Source organism: Notothenia rossii (assembly GCF_949606895.1).
Source record: "Notothenia rossii genome assembly, chromosome: 11".
Classification (NCBI taxonomy): domain Eukaryota; kingdom Metazoa; phylum Chordata; class Actinopteri; order Perciformes; family Nototheniidae; genus Notothenia; species Notothenia rossii.
This window is the reverse complement of record NC_136910.1, coordinates 19,839,469-19,860,084: the sequence shown is the minus strand read 5'-3', so window position 1 is coordinate 19,860,084 and position 20,616 is coordinate 19,839,469. Positions and strand designations below refer to the sequence as shown.

Here is a 20,616-nt window from a genome sequence, read left to right as displayed (position 1 = left end):
GGGGGGTGAGGCGGGACCTGGCGGTGGATTGTGGGGAACAGAGACTTAGCTGGAGCCGTCGCAGCTGAGAAAACAAGCCCGAGCGCATAGAGCCCCGTTTAACCGAGAGTGCAAGTTGGGTAAACGTGTGTGTTGAGGCAAAAAAATAAACTAAATTTCTCTGAGCACAAACGTGTGTTGATACTTACCCATAAAAGATCCAGTGCTGCATATGAGGCTGAAAAAGCAGCTTTCAGGTGGCAGGGTTCCACATTTACTGCAATGAAAACACAGAGGAGAAGGGGGGGAGGGTTGTTAGTGTGGGCTAGCTTGCACACTCAGTAGGCTAAAGTGCAAGTTCAATCAAGTTCCTGCTGAGTTAAAATTATAGCTGTGACCTCCATGTTCCTCCAATTATTTTTTGGACTTGTGTTTTTTTACAGTGCTGCAGGAATGCCTTAGAAATACTCCTAAGAAAGCAACGTGGCCTTATGTGTGTTCGTCCGTGGCATGTTTTCTTTTGAAATTTTTCTTGTAAGATTAAACAGGGAAAATATGTCTATAAATGGAAAAAATGCTGGGAGGTTGAGGAAAGAATGACACTGAGATCTCTATCCACAGATAAAAAGCACCATTAAACGATTGGAGACATGCTGAACATGTGTGTAACAGTGGGAATCTTAAACCTGCTGTTCATTAATCTGGGAGTCGCTGTAGACAGGGAGGGAGCACAACTATCTCTTGTTTACATTTTGTGTCTCAGTGTGGCGACATTTCAAAGAGCGGTGCAGGATCCACTACACACAACAAAAAGCTCTTCTTCCTGTCGAGGTGAGGAGGTTAAAGACTACAGGCCTCAGGTGGGCAAGTGTGGGCTTATCTCCCAAACTCTGCCCTGCAGCTGCTCCAAGACTACCAGAGCACCAAACACAGCTCTGTTAGAGGGAAAACACTGCACAACCTACTGGTTATCTTTTCTTTTAACATGAATACAAACTTCACTGTATTCTGTGTGATATGAATTTAACCAGTAGGTTAATGTAGCTTGCATAACGTTGTATGTATAATCAGCCATTCTACGGTGGCCGACAGGTGCAAACGTGCTACAACGTTCCAAAAATTTTCCATTCGGAGAAAAGTGCTGCAGCTTCAGAAACAAAGCAAATATTAAAACACAAATGTTCCAAAACACATGCAAATGAAGAAACATCTTCACCAACTTGACAACACATGAACTGCAATAGGAAAATATTTACATATTTGATGAACCATGCGCATGGTTTACTAAAAGCACTGCATAAACATAATGCTACAAACACATATTAAAAACGCTGCAAATTAAAAACACGGTAAGAGGCTCAAATCACACCGGAAACGGGGACAGGAGCGCTTGTTGTCGTTCAGGTTTCTAAAGTTGGCCAACTGTCCCTGTTTGTGGTCAGGCTGTGTTTTGTCAGTATCTTTTAAATGACATGGTTAGCTACATCTAGCTAGCTTACAGCAGACCTGCAATAATATCAGAAGTAAGTGATAACATTGTTAAAATGAGCCAATAAAACTTTAGAAACATTAGAATTACATTTCCACTGGACGTCAACAAGCGCTCCGGTCCCAGCTGTGTCCCCTGCTGGCCTACCATGCTATGAATGAATAAGGCCCTTCCTGATCCAGGAAATGGTTAAACCCTACACTCCAGCATGTGCTCGAGTAGGACCAAGGTGCCCTTTAACAGAAACACACCTGTTTGCTCTACTGTCTCCAAAACGGTGGAACAAGCTCCCCATTAATATTAGGACCGCAGAAAGTCTAAACATTTTCCGTCACAGACTGAAAACCTTGCTATTTTAACTGCACCTTGGCCTAAAAAGTGATAATTCTGTACTGAGCGATTACAATGCTTTGGCTAATTGAAAGCTAATGCACTTGCAGGATGCTTTTTTAGCCTTTGAGTCTTTTTGGTTGAAAAAAATTATTGCAAGTCTTTGGATAAAAGGGTCAGCTTAATCTGAAGTAATATAACTTGGCTAGCTTTACCGAGTTTACTGACATAGTGACATAGGATTGTGGGAATTTGTCATTTTAGTTGCCTTCATATGGTAAGGATTCCTTCAGAGTGTATCATGAAAGAGGATTTTACTAGAAGGAATTATCCTCTCAGTGTTCTCTTCAAAAAAACCTCAATAAAGCAGTTTCACATTTAAAATACATGTTTTACTGGCAGATGTAGGGGCTAGCTTGTTTATCTGATAAAATTAGGTCCAGATATCCTGTTGCAGTGCATGCAAATCTTTCCTGGACATTAACTCACTCATTTATGCAGTTCAAGTGAAGCATCTGAGGGAAACACTGTTGCTTAGATTAACACTTTGGTGTACAGTTTTAACTTTGTATGCCCAAGTCAAAGCTCGAAGGGGAAAAAATGGGGGGTTACGTATTGTAACCCTAGTTATATAAGCACAGGCGGAGCCCTCTACTGGACTCTATGGGTACTACTCTCAACCATGCTATGCGACCATTCATACACTGAGTTCGTATAAACGTAGCCGGCCATTCAGGGCGAGCCTACCTGAATGCGCGCGCCACTCTCACGTGGCCGCGCGCCTTCGTATTAACGCTGTGTTTCACATTCAACGGTGAAATAAGTAATCGGAGCTATTATACCAGGCAAGGTGTGTTTTCTTTTCTGACAACAGCATGCCGGCAATAGCGTCTTTGAACCCGCATAGTGGTTTGACAGCACTTTCTGCGGTTTATTCCACTCACGTGTGCGCGCCTACCTGCTGCTTCCTTTACTGGAGTTACAGCGGGGCGGCGAGTGTGGGACAGTGTTCTGTCCTCTGAGGATGAGCAAGAAGCAGCATACGCCAAGCTGCGACTACTCCTCATCCACGACCACGTGACCAATGAAATCGATCCAAAGAGACTTCCGTAGACACGGGGGCTCCCAGGAGATCATCACCGTCTTTTTTGGAAAGTGCGTGATCCCCCCACGTGATCCCCCCACGGCAAGAGGCGGCCACACCGCAGACCAGGCTATTAATTTGGCCAAGGCTGCGGTCAAATAATCGCTCTGATCTGGTGAGGTGGGGGCATCTTGCAATCAGCGAGACAACTCACACACCCGTGTTTATTTGCAGTCGGTGTAGCGATGGATGAGCTCTGCTAAACAAGCCGGAGCCAGCCCATTTAGGGCTTTAAAAACAAATAAAAGGAGTTTAAAATCAATTCGGAACTGAATCTTTCGCTGAAGAGAAAAGGATGACAGGATCAGGAGGTGTGGCCGCCTTATATACTGTATGCCTGCGCGCCCATTCAGGTAGGCTCGCCCTGATTGGCCGGCTACTTTTATACAAACTCAGTGTATGAATGCTCGCATAGCATGGTTGAGAGTAGTACCCATAGAGTCCAGTAGAGGGCGGAGCCTGTGTGAGATATAACTTGACTTCACCTGAGCGTAACCATGGTGCTTACTGTATTAATTCTGGAAAAATAGCATTACATCAGTGCACAATATTCAACAGATTAAGATTGATGAATGTTCTGTTGCAACCACTTAAAGGTCTTTTATTTCACATGTTGTCCATGACTCATACTACTTTTTTCATAATCACAGCCCTGTGTGCCAAGTAGAACACAATGTTCTTGATTTCCTATTTGGGTTTCAACAAAAAAAAGAGTAAACAAAAATGCAAAAGTGAAGCACCTAAGCATGGTTAGAAAAAAGAAACCCAGACCATATAAATATAACTGGTTGAAAACCACAGACCAGAGTGAGGCAAGCTGCTATTTCACCATCAGTGGATACCCGCCACCACATGATGCACACATGTGTATTGTTGTATTATTATTGTTATGCTGAGAGAGGAAAAAGGATCATCCTCGGTTCGTTTCGTCATTGTGGCTTCAAGAAAGTTAACCACCGTCTCGATGTCAACACTGTTCTATAGTTTGGTTCATTGAGGATCACATACAGGAAACTGACATATGTACTATATAATAGGAGTTATACAAAAGCAGAATGACTAACATACGTAGGCAGAGGTGGGTTCACTGACCTGATGAGTGGTATGTTGTCCAGGGTGCAGCACAGGACTGGACCCCTCTGTAGTGGGAGCTGCTCCTCACATGACTCATTGTAAAGCCTGCAAACACACACAGGGACATATAAATACTTTTAATCCGTAGATATTGACAGATATCGAGATTTAAAAGTAAAATATTAAAGGATCAAAGTCGGAACGTTGCATGAATTTTCAAAAACTCATGATGAGCCAAGCTAGAATCTTTTTAGTTCACTCAAGTAAAAACAAATCCCGATTTCAAGTTTCAAAGGTGCATAATGGATCTAATGTAAGCAAATGTGTGTAAAGTCTGTTCATGTTTGAGCCTTAAGATGTACTTTTGGAGCTTCATGACTCTTCATGATCTATGCAAACCACTGTAGAAAATTAACCCAAAATATGTTCGGTGAAAGGTATCTTGAATAACAGGGAAATGCTTAGCTGTCTATGTTGGTGTACACACCATGTTGTTTTGCCTTCACACACGCTTACCGATGTATCAGAGCACATTTGTGCTTTTTTATTTAATTCACTTTTGAAGCTGCAGCGCTTTTCTCCTAATGGAAGTTTTAGCGCGTTTGCACTTGTCGGCTACCGTATATATATCAATATATGAAAGTTAATGTTTTGGTAGCTGCACTGCAAACAGGCTGGCAGATATTGACATAAACATCTCTGCTGATAAGGTTTTTGTAAACATCTTGACATGTGATAACTACAGTAATCCGATTCCTTACATATTTTCATTTGGCATATTTATGTGTTTTCTGTACCAGCAGGGAAGGTACTTTTATTACACACAGGTACATTTAGTCCATGTTTAAGTTTCACATTCCACAGATTATTAGAAGTTAAATTCATCTGTCCTGACTCGAGTTTGGATTCCTCCCATTTTGATGTGTTTGCATTCTGAATCTTCAGTTTACTGTAACTCCCCTCATACACCCACAGTCTGTCTCTCCCCTCATATCAACCTTTTTTGTGTAGATGAGGGAAAAAAAGTGTTAGAAACAAGGATGTGAATCAGTGTTTTATGGTTGATCTGACCACAGAAACAGAAAGATACGTAAAGTGAGTTATTTGCCTACCAAAATAGATCAAAGATGTGGAAAACGCTGGTGTGGACACCATGTTTTCACATCTAGTTGGCAGCTTCAACACTGACATATTGTCATCTTTAAAGTTGATATTGAACTTGTCAGCAAACATGTCCACATTTAGCAGTTAAAGGGCAACACGATCCTTCATTTTCAGTTATGTTTCTGGTTAGCTGATGATCGTAAGTCCAATATTCGCCCTCTTTCAGCCCTGTTTTGGTCTCAACCAACTCCTTGGAAAAATATCTGTCAGAAATGTACCTGTTTAGAAATTGTTGGGGCAAAAGTAAAGTATTTTATGCAAAAATAATTAAGAACAATAACGCTGAATCAGTTTTTCTACGAAAGGACTGCAACTAAATACTTTAATTATTGATATCTATTAACTGTTTAGTTTAAAAAATGTTGGAAAATAGTAAATCATGTCAATACAGTTCCTCCAAGGGTGTCCAATGTGATGTCTTTAAATGTTTGTCAGTCAATAACCTAAAGATATAGACTTTAATGTGATTTAAAAAAATGGAGAAAAAAGGAAATCTCCAAATATGAGAAGTTGAAAACAGCATTTTTGAAAATGTTTTGATAAAAGAAAAATTACTTTGAAAATCAATCGAATATCAAAACAGTTGTGTAATACTTTTTCTCTCAAGATTGAATTGTTCTCTATCTTCTCCAAGCATTACATCTGATTCTTGGCTTCGTCTGGCTCTCTGCTTGAATGTCCTATTACAACTAAATTCCTAAAGACTTACAGTACACATTAGTGAGTAATAATGTCCATGACACTAAGTGCACTACTGTTAGTACTGACATCATGAAGCAGTGTGTGTGTGTGTGTGTGTGTGTGTGTGTGTGTGTGTGTGTGTGTGTGTGTGTGTGTGTGTGTGTGTGTGTGTGTGTGTGTGTGTGTGTGTGTGTGTGTGTGTGTGTGTGTGTGTGTGTGTGTGTGTGTGTGTGTGTGTGTGTGTGTGAGCCTTACGTACCAGTTATGGACAGGACAGACATGCTGGTTGTACAGGGACATTGCATATCTGTAAAAATAAAATAAAATAAGAATCTTTGGTCAAAGAACTGAACAGGAAGACACAAAATGAAGAATTTTGATACAATTGCTCAAACAAGATCTCCAGTCCTAAAACATCACTGTCAGTACTTTATTAATCTTTAGAAAAGAATAAATATCTTCCACTTGGGAAAAAGTTCTGTTCCACTCACGTAAATGAAGCACCTAAAATATAGAGCAGTATTCATGCTTTTCAGGGCATTTAAGTACAACATACTTTTGTACTATCAAAACATTATGTCACATTAATTACCATAATTTAGCATTTACAGAATGAGGCCACTTGTGTTCGTCATACGTGTGCATGCAGAAGCAGCTGGCTGTTTTTTAACCATTTTAACCTGCACTCTCACGTTATAGGAGCTGCTGTTGATTCTCAAATCCTTTGAATGTGTTCACTCTACAATAACAACCCAGAGCAACTTAAAAGTTACATTTGTTTTACTAAAATTAAACCTTTCTTAAAAATGGCCATTTGAAAAGTTGACACATGATTTTCAACACGTAAGCTTTGATACATTCAAGGCCGCTAGCATGGCTGTGGACTTGTTTCACGGATGTCATCAATGTTATCTGAGGCTTAAATATATCAAGACAAACTGTAAGAGATCAAGTCATGAAACAATCCCATTGTGCCACAGACAAGACACACACTGAGTGAACACACAGAGAACAAAACAGGCTCCTGAAGAATTGATTGATTGACCTAAGAGTGATGAACTTTGTTGAAAGGAGATCACAGCTTTTGGTCTGAAATAATTAACTTGGTTTTGGTTCAAATGTAGAAACAGTGATTTTCCTTGATTGTTTCCTGTTATGAAAACCTCACTAGTTGCAGTTCATGCTTCATTTGTGTTTCTGGATCAACGGGGCTTTCAAAGGCACCAGAAGACAGTTGTCAACGTGCCGGAAAAACAAAGCGAGGGTGGGATTACAGACTCCTCTCCTACAGGGGAAAGCTTTGGAGACCTGGTGTGAAAAGTTCTCGTCTCCACTTTGTCAAGGTGTGAATGGCTTCTCACAAAAGGAGACTGTGTCAATGAATTCACACCGAGGAGAGAAAGGAAGAAGAAGAGGAGAGACAAAGGACACATTCACATAGAGCAGAAAATAAACTTAACGTCTCAACATCCTTAAATCTGCAGTAGAAGTGTGTATGATGGTGTAACTGCTATGTAGCGTGCAGCCTGTCAGTGTATCTTTAACAAGAACAGCTGCAGGGCAAAACTATTGACCAAATATTTGTGGTGTCTAGGTCTTTTGTGGAATGGCATTATATGTCACAATATGTCATTTTCTGCCATTAGGGGTTTATTCATCAAAAACATTGGCAAAGAAGAATTCTGGTGGCATTGTAAAGTAGTGGTTGATCACGGGAGTATGTTATTGCAATCAGCTGAATTAGAGGTCTCCTTCACTCCAAAGCAAACCCAGTGATTAAAGTGGGTAAAAAACAGTCAATAATGCACTTAAAAGTAAAAGATCAGTGTTTTTGAAAATGTCCTGGTTTGTTTCTCAGATAACTTAAGCTCAAGACATTCATGGACTGAAATATAGGGTACTGCCAAGATGGCCATGAAGCCCACAATCCCCCTGGATAATATTCTCATTCTGATTCTGACCTTAAGCAAGGCACAAAACCCCAAAGTGCTGAGCGGCCTAACCATTGGCTGCCCCTTCTCTCTGACATCTGAGTATTTATTTCGGATTTATGTGTAATTAAATTAAATTTGAATCTTCTTGATGTGGCTGAAAGCTGGATAAAATATCAATGTATGACAACTTCTGGCAGACAACCATAACCTTTATATTAATAAAAAAAATACAGATTGTTCTACAATTCTTGGAAAGCTTGTAAGCATTTATTCCATTTTATGATTCAATTATTATTCTGGGCAAAAAGTAACACTAAACAATAATAAGGTGTAAGAGATAGGAGACAAACCTTTCACTGCAACTTAAGATCATTTTTCATTAAAAAGATTGCTTTAAATTGTATAAATCTGAAGGACTAAAAAAAAGATAGCTTTTAAAAACATATATTATTTGATACAGAAGAGACAACAAATCTTTAATGCCAATGCTGAGTTAAGAATAGTGCAATATTTAAAAAATCCACTTGTTTACTTTACTGCAGAGAGTAAGAAGAAAGATGAACACCACTCTCATAAAGTAAAAATGAACCTGCAGTTAAGCCTAGTTTAACATTAACACTAAAAACAGCAAGCATGGCTGTGTGTTGTCGTCACTGAGAGGCTGCTAGGCAACCAGCAGAGACTGTTAAACCACAAGTTGTTTTTATTACACTTTTGGTATGTGTACAGATTAAACAAACCAGTGTTAACCAGTGTAAACTCTGTTAAATCTCCATTTAACACCTTCAATGTTAAACACACAGATCACTCTGAACTCTCACTCTGTATCCCATGATGCCTCAGTGTTCTGCATACTTCCAAATGTAAAGATGAAACTGGATGTGTTTACAATGGTTTTAACTTCCTTGGCATGCATCTTAAGCCTCTTACACACCAAACTGACACCAAAGAACCCCAAAGAACACGTCCCGATGGAAGATCGCCTCACGTCTCCTGCGTCTTGGCCATGTTTCGCACTGAAACACACCGCAAAGACTTCAGCCGACGGCCAAGTTGCACGTACGAACTGCGCATGCGTCAGTGGCAATAACTCTCCTTACCAACAGGCGGCGGTAGTGTGTATTCGTCATTCAAAAGAGGCAACAACCAGAAGACAGACTGCGTGATAACCGAGAGAAGAAGAACAGACGGCGTGATATAAAAAAACAACAAATAGCGTGTGCGTTCCATTTTCACTCTACAACGAGAACACACCAGGCCGATTATCGGCGTCGGTGTTAGTCGGACGACGAAGCGTGCCCTGTCGCCAAAACTCAATTTGGTGTGTCCCGCACCGTCGGCCGTGACACGCCTTATTTGGCCTTTCATGGCCGACGCGTGCGCCGAAGGTTCAAAAGTTGAACACTGTTCAACTTTTGAAGCGAGCAACGCGAGCAAAGCGAAGCGACAGAACCACAATGCAGTTCGGCAAAGCATGACGTCCCCCCATTCAAAGTGAATGGGCAGAAGCGTTGAAGCTTCAATTGCACGCCGCCGTGTGGACGGGCCGTTGGCTACCTGCTGCCCGCAGCTGTTTTAAAGGGAAACACACACTCAGAACACACACACACCCACACACACACACCCACACCCACACACACACACACACACACACACACACACACACACACACACACACACACACACACACACACAGAGCCAGTGGCGGACTGCCCCCCCCTGCGGAACTCAGCCTGGGCACACACACAAACTCTCTGTGTGTGTGTGTGTGTGTGTGTGTGTGTGTGTGTGTGTGTGTGTGTGTGTGTGTGTGTGTGTGTGGGTGTGTGTGTGTGTGTGTGTGTGTGTGTGTGTGTGGAGAGGTGTGTGTGGTTAAAATGGCCTGCGGTCACTCTTTAGCTGTTCGAATGAAGGTAAACACAGTTTAGGCAGTGTGTAAAAGCTCTTTGAGCGCTGGTGCTTCTTGCACGTCTTGTACGTCGCTGTCTCCTGGAGTGACCACACACCCCTGGCCGAAATGTCCTTAAAATGACGTCCGAGTACGAAATATATCTCAAATAATGTATGCACTGACATTTCCCCATTTAAACATAACAGTCTGCAATGAAACGGTTGTCTCCTGTGCGCTCCACTTCCTCCTTGGCGCACCGGTAACTTTCTCAAAAAAAAAAAAAAACGGGTAAACACGAGATACTAACCCGTTATCCTGACTTTTTTTTTCTCTCTGTTTTTTTTTCTTTTTTTTCATGTCCCTTTAAATTCGGGCTCCATAGATTTCAGTATTCTGAGGCCCATTTCTTTTCCTCACGGACGGCAACAATAATCGTGGCTTGATATTGAGTAAGATATTTTTTTTATGAACCACACAGCTTCCGGTCTTCCAAGACCCGACCGGACAAAAAGACGTGGTGCAGACACGAAACATACTACCAATAGAAATACATTGCTTTTAAAATTGTTCTGTATGACACGAAAAAAAAGGGAAAACCGTGTTGGTGAACACGAATCAATAGATTAAATGTCTTGACTATAACACGAAATGCCGTGAGACTGGGTTGACCTGTTTCCCACTGTTTCAAGTCAATCTGCTAAGCTAAGCTAACGCCTGCAAGCTTTAGCTACACACTGTATTTAGCATACGGTAAGAGCTGTAACCTTCTCCTCATCTTAACAACAGTGCAACTAAGTGTGTTTTTTAAATTGTCATTCTTATCTTTAGGGGTGTTTAAAACTATACTCTATTAAATCTTTGACCATAGTTGATTGTGTGCTGTCAAAAACACATTTGTGGTACACACTCACAAGAGCAGTTTATTGGCAGCATGGAAAGCAGCCCTAATGTATGCTGCTGTCGTGCAGAGCTACAGATGTGACTGCTATGGGAGTAAAGCAGATGCAGATGACAGGACATGCAGACCAGAACACCGAGGCCGAGAGGAATTTCAAGGGTGACTCTTCTCAGGCACAATCGTAGTATAAACAAAAGGAGGTTATACTGTCTCTTTCCAAAGAAGCGACTGTTTTAAATGCATGAACTTTGTACAGACAGTTTAGGTCATCATGACCGCAGTGGGGATAATAGGTAGCCTCTCTAACAAGGCTTATGTAAAGATAACCGGGATTGAAGTTTGTCAACAGAAATACTTTTTAGGAGCAACTGTTGACGTTTATTTTCACCAATTCTGAGGTATACTCACACGACCCATATCCCAGTGATGGTGAAGACAGGCAGGCTGACGGGAAGGATCATCCACAGAGACATGATGACCACCTGCAGAGAGCAACAAACAACATTAAAACCAAATTAATCAGTTTAAAAAACAATAATAATCTGGTTATGCACTTTTAGGACATCATATTATAAGACTACTTGATCCAGTGATTGATATGCATAAATGTGGACAGCCAACAATCATTTACTCATTAAATAAGATATAAGGTCAAATGTTGCTGTGTTTCTGTGTTTATTATGGCTTTCTGTTGTTGGATAGTGTAAGAATACTCTGTTACAAGTACAAGTCCTGCAATCTAAAATATAATTCAAAAGCAGCTATAATTCAAAAGCAGCAAATTGTATTAGTACTTTATATAATAGTTGAACTACATTAAAACATCATCATTTGTCAAATTAAACTCAATCCTGTGGAGGAGTGGAGTAGAGGTACAAAGTAGAATGAATTTGTGAATAACCAGAACCTCAGAATTGTAAATAGGAACAGTACTTGAGTAATGTACTATGTTATATTTAGCACCACTCATCACTGTAATTTACATGTCTTTGAGTTATTTACTGTTGGTTGGAATTTCAACCGTTTCTGACATTTAATACACTGATCGAATAATGAAAATAAGGTTACAAAAGGTTGATTCGCAGTGATAATAACAGTCAGTTGCAGACCTTAAGCAGGTTAAAACAAATGTACTGTATGAATCAGATAAATACACTGACAATGGGCTGCAGCAGGCTCACTGTTTACTATTACTGATTGATCTACTCAGAATAAATTAACCTGCAGACAATGCAGCCATGGAAACGCCTAAACATGTTGTTCCCCATGACCGGATTAATCTGCCCGGGGACCCAGGGGAGCTGCTGGGCCCCTCTCAGTCCCCTGTTTCTGTCCCTCTTTTACAAGCCATTCCCTTAGCTCAGGTTAGCTGTGTAGCAGTCATTAAAAATAAATCATTTGAGGTTTGACTTATAAACGGCATCTTAGACTGTCATGTCGCCTTAATGTCTATAGGAGTAACCTGAATGTTGAAAAGTCTATGCTAAATACCCTGACATTACAATTAACACCAAGGGGTCTTGGCCAACTGACATATGTGACGTTGTGATAGTGACAGCACTGAAGAGCGTTTTGAGATTGAAGAAGAGGTAAGAAGCACTGCCACAACCAATGATTATTTTCATTATGGAATTATCAATAATTTTCTTGATTAATCAATAGTTTGATTTAAGACCTCATAAACAGAAAAAAACACGTCATCAAACCAACCATAAGAAACTGAGCACAGTTTAGTACAATTAATAGGGTTTGTGTTCAGTGTTGAGACAAAGTTACTACTAATCTACTCTCAACGTCTTTCTCTTCAAGATGGAACTTTTATCAACATTTAAAAAATGAGACATACCTTTTTTTAAATCACAGTAAGAAACACTTTGAGAAGCTGTCACTGTCTAATTTGATAATTTAATTGTTTGTGGATTCAGTTATTGATCCATAAAAGCCTGGAAATAAAAGTGCTGCCTGCAAATCCATTCATCTGTCAGTTTTAGAAGATATATTAATACGTATAATATTTATAAAACAAAGCATCCAAGAAAGACTGCATATTCCACTTGAAGAAAGGTTGGGAAATGATTTAAATTGATCATCAAAATGTACTCATATAATGAAGTTTAAGCACTTTTTGATCTTTCTTACAAAAACGCACTCAGTAAATAGAAAAACATAACTCAAGAGGTTGCCTGTGGGTTTATTTAAACACAAAAAAAATGTTGACCACCATTCATTCAACTTGATTGAAACTATTATCACAACAAAACACAAAAAACAGGGAAGTATATTTTTCCATTACTTTTGTCTCCACTAATTTTACTGTACAGAAGCTGCTTGTTTCTCCAAGTACTTCCCAATTACTGTCATTACTTCAGGAACATCTGCATACAGAGGTGCAGTGAAGGGGGCTTTTCCTACCTTCGGTTTGTTCCGTGGAAAAAGTATTCAGGCTCTCCTCTTCATCTCAAATTGTACTGCTGGTCTGAGCTCCTCTGCATCAGTTGATCCAACTGGTTTCATTGTAAAAAGTGTGACAGATCTGATGCCGACTGATCCCCTTCATCTCACTCTGAGGCTGCTCGGAGATCAGCCTGATGGCAGTGATCCTCCAAACACACAGCAGCTGGATACAGGAACTCCAGACTCCTCCCAGTAACACAGACTCACATGTTCTACCATTTTAAATCCAGATCTGACAGTATAAACTCCTTTTAAGACATTTTTTATTTCAGGGTTGGAAAATAAACATGTTTTTGTCTTTTAGTACAACTTTATCTAAGTTTATTTATGTGTCTGTGGAGAGATGTTTGGCTTTTGTATACTTTACTGGGTGCGTGGAAGTGTGCGTTCAGCTGCAGGTGTGTTGTGGTGTTTCTTTTCTTGTTTTGGATTAATTTGTTCCTTTTCTAGTTCTTGGAATCACATTTCACGCCCGTTTCGCAGGTTAACCACACATCACTTTTGGATGTGCTCGTGTTGTTCTATTCCTGGCCAAAGAAGCTCCAAATGTTTTCCAGGAAAGCGGGATATGGTGCATTCAAGTGCCCCTTAAAAAGCTCGTGTTTTTGAGCTGACAGATGGAAATATTTGAGGATGTTTGACTGGAGGTTTAATTTAGTATGGGAACTTTTTTTAAATGGTCAGATTTTTTTATTATTATTATTTCTGAAACGTAAATGGTTTATTTGGAATTAAATGTCTATACTTTATATTTTTGCACTCATATTTATTAATTGCTTGTTTAATACCATCCTTTTTCTATTATTTTTACCAGTTCCATCCTTATTATAAAGTGTATTCTCCTGCACTTTTCTATGACTTAATGTTTGTCTTTCACACTTTTGCTTTTACTTCTGTGTACACAAGGCCATAGAGGAATAGGCTACAACCATTTAAAAAAAAACTCCCTTTCAAGTCCACCATCCAAAGTAAGCCAAACGCAAACTAAATATAAGTATCACAAGTAAAAATAAGGGTCCTACAAAAACAAACGGTCTGTCTGAGTGATAGTATATTATCATATGACATCATCAAATTGATATCAGTTGGATAAACGTGTTCTAAGTGCTGTAAGATGAGTAATGGGGCATAAACTAAGAGTTCTGCTACAGACATTTCTTTATTATTATGTGGAATTTTCTCCAAAATGTTGTTGTGAAATATTACATATGTTTTCCTCCCAGGCAGGTTCAGTACAGCCTAGGTCCTCACCAAAATACTTACAACTGTAAAATGACACAACAACGGATCGCACCGTTGTTATTTACTTGATGTATTTTCCGTTCAAATATAATTTCTTCCTACAGGATTTGAAGGCAACTTCACGTGGCTCCTCGCGTGCGTCACTGTGCAGAGATTCACACAGCTGCTTTCAATTAACGTGATTTTAAGTCGGAAACAAATGGCGCTACTTTACAGAGTTACTCATGAAGCAACACAGGAAACTATGGCAACTGGCTCATGCCGCGCGAGGGCGCCACAGGCTTTCTGGGAGCAGTACTACAAGGTAGAACAAAAACATCTAAAAGTCCTGCATTTAAATCTTAGTTAAGTGAATGTTCAAGAGTATAAACATTGCAATTGACATACAATACCAAAGTAAAAGTATTTTTCTCTACAATGGCCAATTTCAAAACGATGTATTATTGGGTAGTTTTTGATGCCTTAATGTGCAGATCACTTTAATGGTGATGGTAAAGGTGAGGCTAATGTCAAATGCTTTAAATACTGATGTTAATTATAGCAGTGAACAGTATAATGTATGTAAGTAGTTTTATATTCTGTTTCTACAAAATTGCTTGTCAATGTCATAAATTACATCTACATGCGTACAATCAACAATATTCCTCAGATTTCCTGGTACTCTTTCGAAAGCTTTTGACTTGTAATGTAGTTTTATATGTACTTTTACTTAAGTGAAGGATCAGATAACTTTTTCCATCAATAATGCAACAGTGGGCTATAAATCACATCATTGGTGGAGTAAATAGGCTATTCAGATTTACTTAGGTAGAAGTATCGATATACTAGAGTAGAGATGTAGAAAGTAGAAATGCTTTGTACCAAGTAAAGGTCCTGCATTTGGATTAGTATTATTCTTAGTATTATGATCAAAATATGCTTAAAGGACCAGAAGTACAATTACTCATTATGGAGAATGGCTAAATTCAGAATTGTTGGATTCTAATTACTGCTTTAATAAAAGTAGATATACTGCTAGTAGCTTAACCTCCAAAGAGTTGATTTATATTTTGGATGAAAAATCTAAATCTGCAAAGCAATTTAAAATGTAAAAGTGTAGTGGTATAAAGTACCATAAAAGTACAAGTAGGCTACTTCAAACATTGTTCTTGAGTTGTAGTTAAAAAATGCGTTGTAGTTACATTCCATCACTGTTTGTTCCATCAGCCGATTATTATGCGATTTGGTTACACAGATAATACATGTAGTGACAGAGCAGAGCTGCAGTGGTGACCGGTCGATCGCGGGGAAATTCCCAGTCGATCGCGAGATGTGTCTAAAAATAGAACAGCAATATTCTGTTTTATCGTTAATGTCCTATAACATAATCTTCCTGTGCCAGAATAATGCACTTGAACGCATCAAAGCTTTGTGATTGGCCATCGTGACCCCATGTGTCGGGGCGTGGCTGGTGGGCAGTGGGTACCATAGATATATAAACACTAGATGACTCACACGCGCTGCTGGCCAATGGAGACCGACGTTGCCACATGGCCGCCATCTTGCTACAGACAGTGCTCTCATTCATAACATTATGGTTTACTATTTAAATAACCATAGCTTGCTCAATTTTCAACCAATTTTCAAACGGTTTGTTTTTTTATAAAAATCAAATATGTAGTTATGATACTGCATACTTATAATCATGGACTTTCTTAGGAAAATAACATTAAGCAGATAAAGCAATAGCTATACACACAGAGAGGGAACAACAAGGTATTTATATTAAATATTTGCCGGTGTATATATTTCCATTTATGTTATTATATTGTTAATATTTAAAATAAATTATAAAATAAAAATAAATTTATATTTTATATAGAAAAATCGGTCTCATGTTACCACTCTGTAAGCCAAGAGTTGTTAATTTAGCAATGCCTTAGCTTGAAGAACAGGGACACAACTAATGACAATAGCATATGGTGGTATATTATTTAGATATTCACACCTTTATCAGAAGAACCAAACCAACATAAAATGAGCTCACAGACAGGCCAGTTCTGTCTCATTTATAACAATTATTTTTGACATCAGATCTTCATATCGTCCTAGTTTTGTATTTAGTTTCTAGATTTGTAATCAAATCCAGAACCTTTGAAATACGTTACCACTTCACAGCACGGTGCACTGAGTTCTTGTAGTCGAAACAAGCCCAAGAATAATATAAACTGTACCCTGTGTCCTTTTGTGTCCTTCTGTAGTCCATTTACTGTTGTTTGTCTTGTCTTACCCCGGCTGATATCTCACTAAATCCACTGTTTTAATTGTTCCCTATATTGCCCCTATGCCCTGTAAGGTGTCCTTGGGTGTTATGAAAGGCGGCCCCCCAAAATAAATGTATTATTATTAAGAAGAACAACTTGGTGTGGAGGGGATATAGGAAGCAGGGGCAGGTGGGGAGAGATGGGGCTTCAAGGTTCAAGGTTATTTTGTTTTAAATGTGTCTTGGAGATAAGGACCAGCTGCACACAATAAAATACAGTATAACACAAAACCAATAAGACACACGGTGACACATGGCACACCAACAATCAATCATCGTCTAGCCTCAGATTTGGTATTCTTTCACAACCATTGTATGGGTTTATTAGACACATTATTAGATGCGTACTTTTAAGAAATTGATCTTAATAGGCTTGTCCCCTTATAAGGCAAAAATATATTTTGAGGCTCTGGACAAAAATGGCTATTTTGATTGTAAAGGTTGCCAACCCCTGGGTGTAGTTTCAATGTTTGCACATGTTTATTCAAGTGTATGAGTGACATGGAGCAAGTGAGATGGCCAGTGGTTCTCAAACTTTTTACACAGAGTACCACCTCAAATTATATTGGGCTCTCCTAGTAACACCATCATCGACCTTCCTGGGTACCACCGAGATAAAGGATTTAATATGACAAGCCAAATGATGCTCTCATTTGTTAGTGACATTCCACATACAAATAAGATAAGATGTAACTTTATTGATCCCAATTTGGGAAAACATTTTTAGTTACAGCAGCATAAGGGAAAAGGCATTTTACAATAAATTAGAAAAAAGCAAGAAAAATAAAGAGGAAAATATACATGTTGAGTTTGGCAGGATATTATATATATAATATACATAAATATAAGGCATATGGAATATTAATGTTAAATATTGAACAGATTATATATGTGTAAAATGTACAACGTGGTTATATTCAAGAGAAACTATGGAGCAGAGAGTTATCTTCCAGCCAGAGGTGATTTTTGAACAGAGTTATGGCACTGCGGAGCTGCAGCAGTCTGCTGGAGAAGGAGCTCCGTTGACTGTCCAGCTGCAGGTGGAGAGGATGGGTGGGGTTATCCATGATGGACAACAGCCTGTTCAGTGTCCTCCTCTCCACCACAGCTTCAAAAGGGGTCCAGCTTGATACCGATGACAGACCCAGCTTTCCTGATCAGTTTATTGATCCTGCCGGTGTCACCAGCTCTTATGCTGCCCCCCCAGCAGACCGCAGTAAAGCAGAGTGCACTGGCTAAAACAGACCGGTAGAAGATCTCCAGCATCTTGCTGCACACGTGGAAGGATCTCAGCTTCCTCAGAAAATAGAGTCTGCTCATCCCCTTCTTGTGCACAGCGTCAGTGTTGATGCTCCAGTTCAGCCCGTTGTCTAAGTGCACTCCCAGGTATTTGTAATCCTCCACAACAGCTACATCCTCTCCCAGAATGCACAGGGGTAGAGGAGACGTCCTCACCCTCCTGAAATCAATGACCATCTCTCTGGTCTTGGCCACATTCAGAATACTCACAACATTAGGCTGAGGATCATCTTCCGCTCTTCTTGAAGTGGTTGTGCTTCTTGTTGCTTCCAGCTGAAATAAACATAATTAAAGACATTTTGAGTGTTTAAAATGTGCTGCAATACACAACACATTATTTATTCCTAAACTTGCAGAAAGAAAAACTAAAGTGTGACATTTAATCACATATTTATATATCAATCTTATACACCTTGAATTATTGTTGGCCAATGATACACATACCCTTTGAAGATGAGCTGGGAAGTTGAATATTGTTGGCACAACACCATCTTTAAGCCGAACAGTCTGCCCCATCCTGTCAAAGTCCTCACAACTGAAGTGATCCTGTCACAGGAAACAAAACCGTCCCTTCTTAGAGCAACTTCCCACTGCCGCCTCCTCTCTCCGGTTTTGGGAAACCTTAAAAACATGAGAAAGGTAGCCAGATATATAAATTATTGTCAACATTGTCCTCCCTTCTTTCCTTTAACATTAAGGGTAAGGACAAAAATACACAACGAAATTATCATATGTTTGGGGTAATTGTATGTATGTATGTATTAATGTATGTATGTATGTAATGTATACTTTAAGAATAAGACAACCACACTAAGAATTATAAAAAAGGTGTCCAAATAAACATTTAATAATTGTGTAAAGAAATGGTAGCAACATATTCTAAAGAGGCTGGGTCAACATCAATCTTGCAATACTATTATCTCACATAGCCCCACTGATCCTGTGTAGCAGGACTTGTAATGTACATACATCCACTAAGTAATTAACGATTATCCTAATTATAGTCATAATATTGTCATATCTTACACGTGAAAGGTGATTCCACGGGTTCTTGTTTGCAGACTGCGGCGATTAGAGCATCCGTAGGCTGCACAAAAGTCTGGCATAGTCAGGTACTTCTATAAACACAAAGCCAGCAATTTCCTGTATCATAATGTATCTAAAATGTAAGATGTTTTTAACAAGCCAAACCACTTGGAAGAAATCATGTGTAATTTAAGTTATGTTGAAAAGAAAGAGCAGTTATGCCTCTCCCACTGGTGTAAAGTTGCTGGGTCAACTTTGTAAATACTAGGTCTCACTCACAGCCTCTTGTTATTAGCCAGCTAATAAATACAACCACGGCACATACACAAAGAAAAGCTGCAATTTCAACATGTCCAATCATCCTGTATCATAGCCATGCTAATAATGTTTATAATAAACCAAACCGTTTGTAAATCAGTCAACATTTCAGCGATTTAAGAGTATTTTTGTGCAGATCACTCACCTTACAACAGCTACCATAGCGCGTACCAGAGTAGCTGTTGACTGTAGCAAGATGGCGGCCGGTGAGCTACGCCGGAAAATCTCCCATGAGCCATCTAGTGTTTATATATACAGGACTGTCTCAGAAAATTAGAATATTGTGATAAAGTTCTTTATTTTCTGTAATGCAATTTAAAAAAACAAAAATGTCATACATTCTGGATTCATTACAAATCAACTGAAATATTGCAAGCCTTTTATTATTTTAATATTGCTGATTATGGCATACAGCTTAAGAAAACTCAAATATCCTATCTCTAAATATTAGAATATCATGAAAAAGTATACTAGTAGGGTGTTCAACGAATCACTTGAATCGTCTAATTAACTCGAAACACCTGCAAGGGTTTCCTGAGCCTTGAAAAACACTCAGCTTGGTTCAGTAAACTAAATCACAAGTATGGGGAAGACTGCTGATCTGACTGCTGTCCAGAGGACCGTCATTGACACCCTCCATCAGGAGGGTAAGACACAAAAATACATTTCTCAAAGAGCAAGCTGTTCACAGAGTGCAGTTTCAAAGCACATCCACAAAAAGTCTGTTGGAAGGGGGAAATGTGGCAGGAAACGCTGCACAACCAAGAGAGAGGACCGCAGCCTTAACAGCATTGTGAAGAAGAGTCGCTTCCAGAATTTGGGGGAGCTTCAAAGACAGTGGACTGAAGCTGGAGTCCAGGTATCAAAAGTCACTGTTCACAGACGTGTCCGGGAAATGGGCTACAATAGCCGTATTCCCATGGTCAAGCCACTTCTGAACTCAAGACAACGGAAGAGGCGTCTGACTTGGGCTAAGGAAAAGAAGCACTGGACAGTTGCACAGTGGTCCAAAGTCCTCTTTTCAGACGAAAGCAAGTTTTGTATTTCATTTGGAAGTCAAGGCGCCAGAGTCTGGAGAAAGGCTGGAGAGGAGCAAAATCCAAGTTGCTTGAAATCCAGTGTGAAGTTCCCACAGTCAGCGATGGTTTGGGGAGCCATGTCAGCTGCTGGTGTTGGTCCACTGTGTTTCATCAAGCCCAGAGTAAATGCAGCTGTGTACCAAGAGATTTTAGAGCACTACATGCTTCCATCTGCTGAAAAGCTCTATGGAGATGAGGAATTCATTTTCCAGCATGATCTGGCACCTGCCCACAGTGCCAAAACCACCAGTAACTGGTGTACTGACCATGGCATTACTGTCCTCGATTGGCCTGCAAATTCCCCTGACCTGA

General features: G+C 39.6%; 2 protein-coding genes across 4 annotated transcripts in view; both read right to left on the bottom strand.

Annotated features, from left to right (window-relative positions):
• Positions 1-13,568, bottom strand: part of LOC307024104 (transmembrane protein 150A-like) — a 31,175-nt gene extending 17,607 nt beyond the window's left edge. Inside the window, exons 1-5 of one of the 2 annotated variants that reach the window (XM_079657931.1) lie at positions 12,997-13,568; positions 10,993-11,066; positions 6,121-6,168; positions 4,035-4,121; positions 189-256 (exon numbers count right to left, since the gene is read on the bottom strand). In XM_079657931.1, coding sequence (XP_079514057.1) covers positions 189-256; positions 4,035-4,121; positions 6,121-6,168; positions 10,993-11,057 — 268 coding nt within the window. In that variant the 5' untranslated portion in view covers positions 11,058-11,066; positions 12,997-13,568. The remainder of the gene's footprint in view (positions 1-188; positions 257-4,034; positions 4,122-6,120; positions 6,169-10,992; positions 11,067-12,996) is intronic. The other variant, XM_079657930.1, reaches the window with a different exon arrangement.
• A 3,434-nt stretch (positions 13,569-17,002) lies between these two features.
• On the bottom strand, positions 17,003-19,583 carry LOC307024453 (uncharacterized protein). Of its 2 annotated transcripts, XM_079658566.1 has the most exons (4): positions 19,371-19,583; positions 18,908-18,999; positions 18,326-18,502; positions 17,003-18,154 (listed from the first exon to the last, which is right to left on the bottom strand). In XM_079658566.1, exons 3-4 carry the CDS (start codon positions 18,395-18,397, stop codon positions 17,693-17,695), a joined length of 534 nt encoding a protein of 177 aa, XP_079514692.1. In that variant the 5' UTR covers positions 18,398-18,502; positions 18,908-18,999; positions 19,371-19,583; the 3' UTR covers positions 17,003-17,692. The 2 variants fall into 2 exon arrangements, with proteins under 2 accessions (XP_079514692.1, XP_079514691.1); XM_079658565.1 differs by having other exon boundaries at positions 18,908-19,583.
• Between the last annotated feature and the right edge of the window lie 1,033 nt (positions 19,584-20,616).